At 40.0% G+C, this 15,110-nt stretch overlaps 1 protein-coding gene across 10 annotated transcripts in view; it reads right to left on the bottom strand.

The window, feature by feature from the left end:
- Window positions 1-15,110, bottom strand: part of LOC144287839 (uncharacterized) — a 309,063-nt gene that overhangs the window by 126,923 nt on the left and 167,030 nt on the right. For all 10 annotated transcript variants that reach the window (XM_077855213.1, XM_077855217.1, XM_077855221.1 and 7 more), the window contains one exon: window positions 1,663-1,725. In XM_077855213.1, the coding sequence (XP_077711339.1) occupies window positions 1,663-1,725 (63 nt within the window). The remainder of the gene's footprint in view (window positions 1-1,662; window positions 1,726-15,110) is intronic.

Below are 15,110 nucleotides of genomic sequence, written 5' to 3'. Positions count from 1 at the left end.
TTTTATATTTCACATAGACCTCATGACCTCATTAATTCAGATCTGCTCATTTCAAATGCATGATATTCAAGCTAGACTGAAGACTACTTTTGTAGTCCTACCCTACACCCCTCAAAGAAGGGGTTTTCTAGTGAAAAATAAACTTGAATAGAGAAATCTTATTATTCTCAAAATATTCATCTGTTTTCAATTATTTTAAGCACTTTAAGAGAATCATTTACACATGAAAGACAAATGCTAGAATACAAAACTCTTATCTATATAAGAATACCTATCTGCAAGTTTATTTGCTTTGAAATTTTTTAGTTATATAGAAATATAAATATTTGCCTTTTAAAATTATCTCTAAAATTGGCTTCTTTTGCTAAATGTTTGATTCCTGCCTCTTACAATTTTTCAAAATAAATTTTGATGCTGTTTGTGTGCAGAATGCCTACTGCTGAAAACATTACTTCTTGTTATAATATGAATAACCTCTAACTTTTGCCTTATTTTGTTTTAAATAATGTATATTGGTCTACCAATTAGAAAAATAAATAAATCAGGCTTTTAGATCTCTAAAGGTATTCCATACATAAAAGATCTATATTCATTTATGATGATAAAGTTAAAAAAGTACTCCCTCAAAAAAAAAAAAAAAAGTAAAACCCAAATAGGTAAATTTAAAATAAATAGCATATCTGAAAACAATATAAACAGGGTATGGTGCATGTTCATTTTGGGTGCTTTTTCTGCCTGACACACCTTAAAGTACCAGTGAGTTTGGAATTATGACTTTTTTCTAGTAGTGTCCTTTAAACAAGCATTGACATTTTTTTTATTTTCCTGAAAACATTTTAAAGAAGCTCAAAATTTGGATTATCTGACCTAATGTAAAATTTTTGTTCAAAAGTACTTCTGAATGCCTTTATTAAATATCACAAATCTGCCTCTTCAAACTCTAGTTAACTTTTCTAGAAAGCCATCTAAAGATTTTGGATCAAAATTACTACCATATTCTAAAGTACCTTGTTATGTTAACCTTTATATTTAGTCTCCTGATGTTTACTTTAAAAATAATGAAAGTTAGTATGTAAAAACATAGAATGTCCGCATGGAGACTACAAATAGGATGTGGTAGGAAATGGCAGCAAGAAAAGTTAAAGAAGTAATGTTAATTTAAAGAAAGAAGAAAGAAAAAAGTGGGTGAATGAACCTGAGGAAGAACAGTGTTCTGTAACCAAAAGAGGCAGAGACATTTAATACAGGACTATAAGGAGTCTAGACATGATAATGAACTCACAAGACACCACCAAATAATTGTACAGCACCTCAAATCATAAAAATAGAAAAAACAACTCCTTTCCTTATGGACACAAGAAAGTCTGAAACCATTCATCTGAAGTTTTGTCTCAGCTGTTAAAGAAATACTATGTGTGTGTGTGTGTGTGTGTGTGTGTGTTTATGTGTTTTTGATATCAGAGCGGTAACTACTACCAAGAAAACTTTATTAGCTAGAAATCCTCAATCTTCTTGAAAGTACCAAATATGTGATCTTTTAGTGTGGTTAAACACTTTTACGTTTTGTAAGGGTTTGACTCTTGGAATGCTGTTTTGGGTAAAGTCCAGTGCTGCTGCTGCTAAATCTCACCCTACTGTGTGAAAATATGAAGTTTTACTTACTCATTTGCAGTAGAAAAATGAGTATCTGATCATCCTTAGAATAGAGTCCATGAAATGCCTTATCTGGCAAAAGAAACACAAAAAGATAGACATATAACTTAACTTGAGATGGATAGTAGAAACGTTCAGTCTATTCTGTTTTGTCAGCAACTTCTGGCAGTCAAGTTAACAATAAAAAAATGCATTTGCTCAGCAAAATTATCATGAATATTAGGGGTGTGTGTGCGTGTGTGTGTATGTGTGTGTGTTCAGGACACACTATGACAAAATGTGGTACTTGGACATATCGAATATTTTAAGCTGAGGGAGTTTGAGTAAAGCACAGAAAGCAGGAAAATCAGTCTGATATTCTCCTAGCTCCCTTCCTCTGAAACAGGTTATAAAGCTTTCATCTGAAAAGTGCCCTCCCTGTACCTGGGACAGAGGAACACAGAGAAGAACCTCAGCAGTCTTGTTGTCTCCCCCACTTTACTCCACTTGTCCAACATTCTCCTTAGCTTATAATGTTTCTTCATGACTGTCCACTCTTCATCAAACTTAGTATCAAAATACTCTGGTCTGTTTCTTTTGTTTTTCATTTCCTTATGAAAAAGCTCCCGAGTCGCACAGAACTCACATTAAATAGATTTGTATGCTTCTCTTCTGTTAATCTGTGTCAGTTTAATTTTCAGACCCAGTCAGGGAACCTAGAGAGTCAAGGAAACATTCTCCGCCCCCTATAGTCGATTAGCCCCAGCATGTGAACTTTTAGATTATAGCATTCTAAAAATTGTGTCACAGATATGACATGGGAACAAATTTTAAAATACATGCAAGAAAGATGCCATAAATTGGTATGCACATAAACATTTAACTCGGAAAAAAAGAATGTTAATTTAAAAGATTATTGTGTATATATTTTGATTTCTAAGTACACAATATCAGATTTTATTTTTCATCCTTCAATATGGTGGAAGTTTAAGGAGGAGTTGGTGACTCTAGTGAAATCATGCTAATTATTTTAACTGTTACTACATTAAGGTGGAATTTTACAGTAATGCCTGTTGCGATTCTCCTAGGCAGAATCTTTAATTACTAATCTATGCAGCTAACGTCTTCCCTTATATTCTCTCTTTTTTTTTTTTTTTAATTTTTATTTATTTATGATAGTCACACACACAGAGACAGAGAGAGGGAGAGGGAGAGGGAGAAGCAGGCTCCATGCACCGGGAGCCCGACGTGGGATTCGATCCCGGGTCTCCAGGATCACGCCCTGGGCCAAAGGCAGGCGCCAAACCACTGCGCCACCCAGGGATCCCCCTTATATTCTCTCATATGACATTTACCATGTTGCATTGCAGTTATTGACTTGCTTGTGCTTCTCTTCATTGCCCTCTCCTTGAGGAAAAGCACTCTGTCTCTTTGTATGAATGGTCTCAGGGCTTAAAATAGCAAAAATAATGGCTAACAATTATTGAATACTTACATTGAAACTACTAATTTGTCCACCCATCTGAATGTAAAACACGGTCTCCTATTCTAATTGTTGTTAGATTCCACAATTTTTGTCCATCTTCCTTGCAATAAAGGGAATAACAGATTACTTTTTTCTTTGGGACTCCCCAGTATAAACATTAAGAACAAAAAAAAGCAAGAAATAAGTACACAAAAATTCTCTGATTCCTTTACCACCAAATTTCATCCTGACAGCATATAAAAATTTACATATAAATATTTTTCATAAAGCTTTTTCTTAATCTTCAGAAGACTTGTGTATGGTTACCAGGGTAATTTCTACTACTCTTTTTTAAAAAGATTTTATTTTTAAGAAATCTCAGACCCAACATGGGGCTTGAACTTACAACCCCAAGATCAAAAGTTACACGCTCCACCAGCTGAAACCTCTAGGCACCCATTTTCTACTCTTTTAAATATTTAAGTATATAAATAGAAATTTCCAAGATTTAAGAAAGCATAATGAGACAAAAACCTCAGTGTTGAAGATGACTAAATCCACTAGCATGCTAATTATTGAAAAACATTAATTCAGATATTGATAACAAGGTCTTTAAAATTTCCTACATTAATTTTCTGGCAATTTTTCCAGAATGATGTAAGGTTTAAAAGGTCAGCTTAGATACAAACATAAGACAGCTAAGAACACTGGGAGACATCATCATGGATGGTAGATATTTTGTGAAAACAGTTTTAAGTTAAATGAGTTGTGATGTTCAAATAAAGATTCTGGTTTAATTTAGTTCTCTTTCTCTTTTTAAAATAGAAGAAGACAATAGTTCTCTCTCTCTTTTTTAAATAAATTTATTTTTTATTGGTGTTCAATTTACAAACATACAGAATAACACCCAGTGTTCATCCCGTCAAGTGCCCCCCTCAGTGCCCGTCACCCATTCACCCCCACCCACCTGCCCTCCTCCCCTTCCACCACCCCTAGTTCGATTCCCAGGAGTCTTTATGTTCTGTCTCCCTTTCTGATATTCTTCTCCCTTCGCTTATATTCCCTTTCACTATTATTTATATTCCCCAAATGAATGAGAACATATAATGTTTGTCCTTCTCCGATGAACTCACTTCACTCAGCATAATACCCTCCAGTTCCATCCATGTTGAAGCAAATGGTGTATTTGTCGTTTCTAATGGCTGAGGAATATTCCATTGTATACATAAACCACATCTTCTTTATCCATTCATCTTTCGATGGACACCGAGGCTCCTTCCACAGTTTGGCTATTGTGGCAGTTGCTGCTATAAACATCGGGGTGCAGGTGTCCCAGCGTTTCATTGCATCTGTATCTTTGGGGTAAATCCCCAGCAGTGCAATTGCTGGGTCGTAGGGCAGGTCTATTTTTAACTCTTTGAGGAACCTCCACACAGTTTTCCAGAGTGGCTGCACCAGTTCACATTCCCACCAACAGTGTAAGAGGGTTCCCTTTTCTCCGCATCCTCTCCAACATTTGTTGTTTCCTGCCTTGTTAATTTGTCCCATTCTCGCTGGTGTGAGGTGGTATCTCATTGTGGTTTTGATTTGTATTTCCCTGATGGCAAGTGATGCAGAGCATTTTCTCATGTGCATGTTGGCCATGTCTATGTCTTCCTCTGTGAGATTTCTCTTCATGTCTTTTGCTCATTTCATGATTGGATTGTTTGTTTCTTTGGTGTTGAGTTTAAGAAGTTCTTTATAGATCTTGGAAACTAGCCCTTTATCTGATAGGTTTTAGTTATATAGAAATAGGTCATTTGCAAATATCTTCTCCCATTCTGTAGGTTGTCTTTGAGTTTTGTTGACTGTATCCTTTGCTGTGCAAAAGCTTCTTATCTTGATGAAGTCCCAATAGTTCATTTTTGCTTTTGTTTCTTTTGCCTTCGTGGATGTATCTTGCAAGAAGTTACTGTGGCCAAGTTCAAAAAGGGTGTTGCCTGTGTTCTCCTCTAGGATTTTGATGGAATCTTGCCTCACATTTAGATCTTTCATCCATTTTGAGTTTATCTTTGTGTATGGTGCAAGAGAGTGGTCTAGTTTCATTCTTCTGCATGTGGATGTCCAATTTTCCCAGCACCATTTATTGAAGAGACTGTCTTTCTTCCAATGGATAGTCTTTCCTCCTTTATCGAATATTACTTGACCATAAAGTTCAGGGTCCACTTCAGGGTTCTCTATTCTGTTCCACTGATCTATGTGTCTGTTTTTGTGCCAGTACCACACTGTCTTGATGACCACAGCTTTGTAGTACAACCTGAAATCTGGTATTGTGATACCCCCAGCTATGGTTTTCTTTTTTAAAATTCCCCTGGCTATTCAGGGTCTTTTCTGATGCCACACAAATCTTAAAATGATTTGTTCTAACTCTCTGAAGAAAGTCCATGGTATTTTGATAGGGATTGCATTAAACGTGTAAATTGCCCTGGGTAACATTGACATTTTCACAATATTAATTCTGACAATCCATGAGCATGGAATATTTTTCCATCTCTTTGTGTCTTCCTCAATTTCTTTCAGAAGTCTTCTATAGTTTTTAGGGTTTAGATCCTTTACCTCTTTGGTTAGGTTTATTCCTAGGTATCTTATGCTTTTGGGTGCAATTGTAAATGGGATTGACTCCTTAATTTCTCTTTCTTCAGTCTCATTGCTAGTGTATAGAAATGCCACTGATTTCTGGGCATTGATTTTGTATCCTGCCACGCGACCAAATTGCTGTATGAGTTCTAGCAATCTTGGGGTGGAGACTTTTGGGTTTTCTATGTAGAATATCATGTCATCTGTGAAGAGGGAGAGTTTGACTTCTTTGCCAACTTGAATGCCTTTAATGTCTTTTTGTTGTCTGATTGCTGAGGCTAGGACTTCTAGTACTATGTTGGATAGATCCTTTAAGTATGAGATAGTGTCCCTCTTCATCTCTCACTACAGTCTTCGGGGTAAATTTTAGTTGATCTGATATAAGGATGGCTACCCCTGCTTTCTTTTGAGGACCATTCGAATGATAAATGGTTCTCTAACCTTTATTTTCAGGCTGTAGGTGTCCTTCTGTCGAAGATGAGTCTCTTGTAGACAGCAAATAGATGGGTCTTGTTTTTTTATCCAGTCTGAAACCCTGTGCCTTTTGATGGGGTCATTAAGCCCATTCACGTTCAGAGTTACTATTGAAAGGTATGAGTTTAGTGTCATCATGATATCTATTCAGTCCTTGTTTTTGTGGATTGTTCCACTGAACTTCTTCTTAAAGGGGAATTTTAAGAGTCCCCCTTAAAATTTCTTGCAGAGCTGGTTTGGAGGTCACATATTCTTTCAGTTGCTGCCTGTCTTGGAAGCTCTTTATCTCTCCTTCCATTTTGAATGAGAGCCTTGCTGGATAAAGTATTCTTGGTTGCATGTTCTTCTCATGTAGGACCCTGAATATATCCTGCCAGCCTTTTCTGGCCTGCCAGGTCTCTGTGGAGAGGTCTGCTGTTAATCTGATATTTCTTCCCATATAAGTTAGGGATTTCTTGTATCTTGCTACTTTAAGGATCTTCTCTTTATCTTTGGAATTTGCGAGCTTCACTAGTATGTGTCGAGGTGTTGAACGGTTTTTATTGATTTTGGGGGGGATCTCTCTATTTCCTGGATCTGAATGCCTGTTTCCCTTCCCAGATTAGGAAAGTTTTCAGGTATGATTTATTCAAACACATATTCTGGCCCTCTGAGCCTTTGGGCGTCTTCGGGAACCCCAATTAAATGTAGGTTTTTCTTCCTCAGGTTGTCACTTATTTCCCTTAATCTCTCTTCATGGTCTTTTAATTGTTTGTCTCTTTTTTCCTCAGTTTCCCTCTTTGCCATCAACTTGTCTTCTATGTCACTCACTCGTTCTTCCACCTCATTTACCCTCGTCGTTAGGACTTCTAGTTTGGATTGCATCTCATTCTATTGATTTTTAATTTCTGCCTGATTAGCTCTAAATTCTGCAGTCATGAAGTCTCTTGAGTCCTTTATACTTTTTTCTAGAGCCACCAGTAGCTGTATAATAGTGCTTCTGAATTGGCTTTCTGACATTGAATTGTAATCCAGATTTTGTAACTCTGTGGGAGAGAGGACTGTTTCTGATTCTTTCTTTTGAGGTGAGGTTTTCCTTCTAGTCATTTTGCTCTGTGCAGAGTGGCCAAAAACAAGTTGTATTGGGAAAAGGAGAAAAAGAGAGGAGAGAAAGAAAGAAAGAAAAGAGAAAAAGGAAAAAGGAAAAAGGAAAAAGGAAGAAAAAAAAGCAAAGAAAAAGAGAAAGAAAAAGAAAGAAAGGAAAAAAAGGGGGTGGGGGAAACAAACAAATCAAAAAGCAAAACAAAACAAAACAAAAAAGCACGGGGCAGTATCTTTTGATTCTGTATACTTTAAGTCCCTTGACTTCCCCCTGGAACTTGTCCGTCAGCTGGTCTTCCTGTTGTGCTGATTTCCAGGTGTCAGTACTTGGGGGAGCTGCTGCTCTGCGCCTGCCTGGTGCAGGGCTCCGTGGGGGTTGTTTACCCCGTGAGGCCCCAGGAGGAACAACCCCAGTGTCGGGGCCTGCTCTGGAGCCCTGGAGTCAGCTCCCACAGTAACTCCGGAGCTCTCGGTCTGCAGGGCCTGGAGGCTCCGGGCGGGGCCGCTGATCTGCTCAGCTGGGGCAGGAGCGTCCTCGCTGTCCTGGGCCCTCCCGGCCTCTGCCTGTCCCGGGGGAGGCCGGATCCTCGGCTGTGTCCCCGCGCCCTGTGCTCCGGGGCCTGCGCTGTTGGATTCGCGCTCCCGCCCCGCAGCCCCCTCCGCGGAGCCGCCCCCGAGCCCCCCCGGAGCTGCTCCCGCCCCACAGCCCCCTCCGCGGAGCCGTCCCCGAGCCCCCCCCAGCTGCTCCCGCCCCGCAGCCCCCTCCGCGGAGCCGCCCCCGAGCCCCCCGAGCTGCTCCCGCCCCACAGCCCCCTCCGCGGAGCCGCCCCCGAGCCCCCCCACCAGCTGCTCCCGCCCCGCAGCCCCCTCCGCGGAGCCGCCCCCGAGGCCCCCCAGAGCTGCTCCCGCCCCGCAGCCCCCTCCGCGGAGCCGCCCCCGAGCCCCCCGAGCTGCTCCCGCCCCGCAGCCCCCTCCGCGGAGCCGCCCCCGAGCCCCCCCCCAGCTGCTCCCGCCCCGCAGCCCCCTCCGCGGAGCCGCCCCCGAGCCCCCCGAGCTGCTCCCGCCCCGCAGCCCCCTCCGCGGAGCCGCCCCCGAGCCCCCCCCCAGCTGCTCCCGCCCCGCAGCCCCCTCCGCGGAGCCGCCCCCGAGCCCCCCCGAGCTGCTCCGGGTCCCGCCGTGCGCGCTGCAGCCCTTAGGGAGCTCGGCCGCGGGGTGTGGGGCTCTCCCGGGGCGCAGGTGTCTGTTAGTGTCCCCGGGAGCCCGAGGGCATCCCCGCCCTCCTGGGTCCTGCTCCAGCTCCCCGCGAGCCCCTTTCCGCCCGGGAAGGTCGTGCAGCTCCTGCTCCTCTGGGACGGGGCTCTCCTGTCCTGGGGACACTCGCCCCGGCCTCCGCCCGGCTCCTCGCGGGGCCCCTCCCCCTTGGAGGCCTTTTGTTTCTTTATTTCTTTTTCCCCGTCTTCCTACCTTGATAGAGGCACGAACTCTTCTCACTGTGGCATTCCAGCTGTTCTCTCAGGCTGAATTTGTAGATTTTCAGGATAATTTGAAGGTTATCTAGGTAATTTGGTGGGGACAGGTGATTTGGGGACCCTACCTTGCCCCTCACCTCTCTTTTTTTCTTTTTTAAGATTTACTTATTTGTTTATGATAGACATAGAGAGAGAGAGAGAGAGGGGCAGAGACCCAGGCAGAGGGAGAAGCAGGCTCCATGCACCGGGAGCCCAACGCTGGACTCGATCCCGGGACTCCAAGATCACGCCCTGGGCCAAAGGCAGGCGTTAAACCGCTGAGCCACCCAGGGATCCCTGGCAGTAGTTCTCTTGATTGCCTGTTCTGTGTGTTTGCGGTTTTTTTTGTGTGTGTGTGTGTGTGTGTGTGTGGTAATTACAATTTCCTTTGAACAGTGTCTGTCTCTTAATCACAAGTAACAGCAGGTACTCAGCGATTGATATGCCATACATCTTACTTTGAACAACACCCACAAAAAAGCAGTATTAAGATAAATACTAAAGAGCTCCAAATTTAATAATGAGGCTGCTTTTTTCCCCTTGACTTAGTAATGGTAGTAATCTTATTGGAAATGCATTCAGAATTCATGCACTCCCATGTATATAGGTTGTTGTCATGGAGTTTTATTGTTGTTAATTAAAATTAAAATTTTATGGAAATTTTAGAAAATTAATTTTTAATATTGATCACACTTTTAGAAGCATATACTTTTTGAATCATTTCCAGTTTTAGGTCATAGAAACCAATTTCCTACAAAATATATTTTCAGATATACTTTATAATATATAAGGAATCAAAACAAAATGAAATCAAAACAAAATAGATAACCATAAACACTGACCACTCATCTCTCTAATAATAAAATAATTGTTGAGTAAATTATGGACCAATGTTCCAAAGAAAATTTTCATAGACAGAGTTAGGAAGTTAGGCAAGGAAGATTTTATTTAAGACTTTTCGAGTAAGAGTCAAGACTATTTCAAAAGAGAAAGAGATTGAACTCAACTCCACTGAAATAAAAGGGAGAGTTTTTATCTGCTAATATGAGGTGGAAAAGTACTAGAGGACATTAAGTTTGATTAATGTGGTTGTGTGTGGCATTTATCAAAATTAGGCTCCTACCCTTCTGCAGATACTGGGAGACAGGGGCCCTACCCTCCCTGATGATTACATTTCAAAAGAATGACTCCTGGTTCCTTGAGAAAGAGTCCTGGGTTGTAAATTTGGCAAGAGATGGGAGCAGATTTATATCTCAAGGGAGAAAAAAAAGAGTTTACAATTGCATATTTTCTATGGTAAATGCTGTATGAAAAGAAAGGGTAAGTGCTTGGAGTCAAGAACAAGCCTATATAAAGTTTAGTCTTTGGGGAAACATTAAAGCCACCCTAAGTGGTAATAAAATAATGCATGATAGCTTTTGACAAGGAAGCAGTCTGTGGTACTTTTGGAATCTGCTCTAATCTTTTCAGGGGGAAAAGAGAAACTAGGATGGAGAAAGAAAAAGTTCCATGGAAACCAAGGAACAGAATACTACAAACCCAAAACTAATGCAAGTGGGACCAAATTACCAGTGGCAGAAGAGATGCTACCAATGAGTGGTAGCCACAGGAAGAGAGACAAGAGGCTTCCACTGGTTTCAAGAACCAAATAACCTAACAATCACCAATTAATTCACACACCGAAAGGAATATCATCACAAAGATAAGAGACCTCAAGTGTTCTGTGAACATGAAACTGGGAAAGGTGATTATAAGAAAAGTATGGGGGATTCAGAGGATATAGGCGGTTGTCTGGATCCACAGACCTTTCAGATAACTGAAATGAAAGGGGGATTCAGAGGATATAGGCGGTTGTCTGGATCCACAGACCTTTCAGATAACTGAAATTTTGACTAATGAAATGTCAAAAAAAAAAAAAAAAAGGAAAATAAAAACCTAAGTCCCATAATGAGGAGAATAAGAATAATAGAAATAGATCAAGGCAGGCAATTTGAAGGTAAAGGAGAGATATTTGATAGTCAAAAAGTAGGAGGAGGAACAAAGGAGTCAAATATTATAAAGTATATGACGTGAGGATATTTTAATTACTTTTTGGGAACAAGAATAGAAGCGACAGTGATACAAACTTTGAAGTTATACTGCTGTATGTTGTCCCCAACAGGAAATTGCTTCCATTTTCTTGGCCCCCAACAGAAAAGTTCAACTTACTTAAATATGAGAAATAGGAAAGACTAGCTTTTGAACTCTACTCAATGATATTTCAAGAGAAAAAAAGCAAAATATGAGTAGCATCCTTGAAGAAAATGAAGACACACCAGATGTACAAGGTAAAATATAGAGGTAAACTAAAAAAATGAGCTAAGTGAAATAAAGAATATGATATAAACATGGAGAACATATATATCAGAGTTAGTAATATTTAGAAATAAGATTCCTGGTCAGTTGGAGGAAATGAAAATGTAGCTTGTTTGCTCAAGAAAAAACTAGTATAAAGGAAAAGATTTCAGGAATCAAAACCAAACTAGAAGTAGCACACACAAAAAAACCCAGAAATCTTAAAAAGTATATTTTATAGATTGATTGTGCCCACTCCCCCCTCCAATTTATATATAGAAGCCCTAACCTCAGTGTGGATGTACTTAGAGATGGGGCATTTAAGGAGGTGATTAGGTTTAAGGGAAGATATAAGGGTAGAACCCTAATTCGATAGAACTGATGTCATTACAAGAAAAGGAAGGGCCACCAGCAGTGTATGTGCACAGGACAGAGACCATGTGAAGTCATAGGGAGAAGGCTATCACCTTGCAAGACATGGAGAGAGGCCACAATAGAAACCAGCCCTGTTATCGCCTTCACCCCTGGACTTCCAGCCTCCAGAATTATGGGAAAATAAATTCCTGTTGTTTAAGCCACCTACTATGTGATATTGTGTCAGAGTACTTTGAGTAGACTAATGATATCTTTGAAGAAAAATATGTACTATAAAGGAAACCACATAATTGCAACATTTTGAAAAGAGATATAAAATTTTTTAAAATATTTTATTTATTTATTCACAAGAGATACAGAGAGAGGGGCAGAGACATAGACAGAGAGAGGAGAAGCAGGCTCCATGCAGGGAGCCTCATGTGGGACTGGATCCCAGGACTCTGGGATCACACCCTGAGCCAAAAGCAGATGCTCAACCACTAAGCCAATCAGGCATGGAGATATAAAAATTTTTGAAGGAAAATTTTAGATAAAGAAGACAAGCAAAAAAAAAAAAAAAAGGAAGACAAGCAAAGAAGACCTGTTCTACAGATGATAGCAATTCTCAAGACGAAGTGATATAAGAAAACAAAAAACCGTAATAAAACAATGAAAATAAGAGAAAATACAGGCCAACTTTTAAAAGGTACATTGTGACGGGCACTGGGGGTTATTCTGTATGTTAGTAAATTGAACACCAATAAAAAATAAATTAAAAAAAAGGTACATTGTTTAACTGTGGAAATTGATGCAAAATGGGTCATGCTTAGTCAAATCTAGCAATACTACTGGACTATAAAGAAAAGAAACAAAAAATAATTTTGCCACTCAGGCAAAAGACCAGGTCACTGTTAAGGGATAGAAAATCAGATTAGTGTCAGGCATTTTTGATGGCAACATGTGCAAAAAAAAAAAAAAAAAAGTGAATCAGAGATATTATGTGTAATCAAATAGAACTTCAAATATAAAGGTCATGGAACAATCTTTACAATCATGTACAGGCTCCAGGAACCAAAATATAATTGGAGAGCTTTCTCAAAAGGCTAGAGGGGTACTATGTAAATACATATTTTTTAATCCAGGCAAAAAGTAGACATACTGGTGATTGAAGAGTATCTAAGTGATTTGTGTTCTGACAAGATAGATCTGACAAAAATATTTTAAAATGTGAGGGGTTGGGAAGGAATGAGAATATATGCAAAGCTGAATAAATTCACTGCTTTAGGCAGAGGTCAATAAATTAAGCTTTGGGACTAATCCAGCTTGTCACTTATTTTTGTAAGTAAAGTTTTATTGGAACATGGCCATACTAATTTTATATATTCTCTAGTCTTCTCTCCTGCTACAAAGGCAGATTTGAGCAAGTGTAATAAATTATATGGCCCACATAGGCTAAAATAAAACATTTTCAGTGTGGACCTTTACAGAAAAAAACCACTGTATACCCCCTTTTTTAAAAAGATTTTATTTATTCATTCATGAAAGACAGAGAGAGAGAGAGAGAGAGAGAGAGAGGCAGAGACACCGGCAGAGGGAGAAGCAGGATCCATGCAGGGAGCCCGATGTGGGACTCAATCCCAGGTCTCTAAGATCATGCCCTGGGCTTAAGGTGGTGCTGAACCGCTGAGCCACCCGGGCTGGCCTGCATACCCTTTTTTAAAGGTATTAATTGAGAATGAGGAAACTGTGTGTGTATGTGTGTTTGTGTGTAGAGTACTTGATGGCTTCTTGATAAATTCTCTTCCTAAGTATATATGCAGAATTATTTTCTTTTGCTTGTAACTAGGATCCCAAACTGATAAATACTCTTCAAGCATCCCTTGCCCTATATCCATAGTATACCGTATTATGAACACCTGGAAGAGTGATTATTAATCAACTTAAAGGTATTTCATCCAGTCTGTTTCTAGTCAGGGAAAAGTAGTAAATCTACCAATTTCATTTATCCTTTGGAATTACAGTTAGAATTTAAACCGAGTGAGGTAAGATATACTAAATCCCCAAAGGCAAGTTATCATTAATTATGGAAGTAGAAATACAGAACAAATGCCATAGAGTTAGTATCAGTCCTGAAACATAAAGGATAAAGTCTCTGATGCCTTTTCCACATAAAAGCATTTTGCAAAGGAAAATACTACAATAGCAATTAACTATGAACAATGGGCATATGTAATGAGATTTCTGAATTAAAGCTAACCAAATCATTCAACTAATTTAATCTTCTATAAAGTTAGTTGTCTTAGGTTGTTGGCTTCACCAGAAATAGACTCTGGGAGGAAGATTTACACACAGGCAGATTCTTGGAGAGACGAGGACATAGATTTGCTTAAAGGGACGACAGTGAATGGCAATGCAGTCACAGCAGAGGCACCAGCCAGGCAAGCCCATGGGAACTCTGGAGCAGGCATGGATCTTCAGAATTCAGGCAAAGCATCCAGTCTTTGAAGGTGCATTGTCCTAGGGCCACAGGGTAACATTGGAGAAGGAGGCTCTTTTTAGCCAAAGAAATTCCTCAAGCTTATATCCACTGAGCTCTCAGAGGTACACTGATCCCAGCAGCTCGAGGAAGGAGTGCCTCATTCTTCAAGAGCAGATCTTTTTTTTTTTTTTTTAATATTTTATTTATTTATTCATGAGAGAAAGAGAGAGAGGCAGAGACCAGGCAGAGGGAGAAGCAGGCTCCATGCAGGGAGCCCGACGTGGGACTCGATCCCAGGACCCCAGGATCACACCCTGGGCTGAAGGCAGGCGTCAAACCGCTGAGCCACCCAGGGATCCCCTCAAGAGCAGATCTTAATGACACTCTGCAACATGCATTATAATCCATTCCTGCTTTACTCTGCATTCCTTATATAAATAATTCTGATAGGACCTCCCTCAGAATTTTTGTCTCTTAGGGAAATTTACCTAAGGACAGGCAGTGGAAACAAGCTAGAGGCTGCAACTCATGTTCATCATCTCCCTCTTGTACTCATTCCAGATACCCATTACCACGGGGCAGCTTGCCTGGTGGGGAGACCCAGAATCCACATCCTTGATGGACCTAAGTGCCTTATCATTATGACCTTCTCAGTCTATGTATGCTACACTTGTTCATTTATTATCAAAATTGAACAAAGTAATACCAAGAGCTCCTCTGTAAATTCACCTAAATGTCAAAGATATTAACTGCCCTCATTTATTTTATATTTTGCACTTTTCTTTATTTTTTCTTTTTTTTAATGTGGCAAGAACACTCAACATGCGATCAACCTCTTAATGAATTTTTATGTGTACAACACAGTATTGTTACCTATAGGCACAATGTTGCACAGCAGATCTCTAGAACGGTATCTTGCACAACTGAAATTTTATACCTGTTGAATAGCAATTCCCAAATGCCCCTCCTCCCAGCCCCTGGAAACTACTATTCTACTCTCTGCTTCTATGTATTTGACTATTTCAGATGCCTCATGTAATTAGAACCATATAATATGTGTCCTTCTGGGACTGGCTTATTTCACTTAGCTTAATATAGTCATTAAGGAAAACAGTATGGAAATATTTCAAAAAATCAGAAATAGAAATACTATATAATTCACCAATCC

This window comes from Canis aureus, chromosome 17, assembly GCF_053574225.1.
Source record: "Canis aureus isolate CA01 chromosome 17, VMU_Caureus_v.1.0, whole genome shotgun sequence".
NCBI lineage: Eukaryota > Metazoa > Chordata > Mammalia > Carnivora > Canidae > Canis > Canis aureus.
This window is presented reverse-complemented; position numbering and strand designations above follow the sequence as displayed.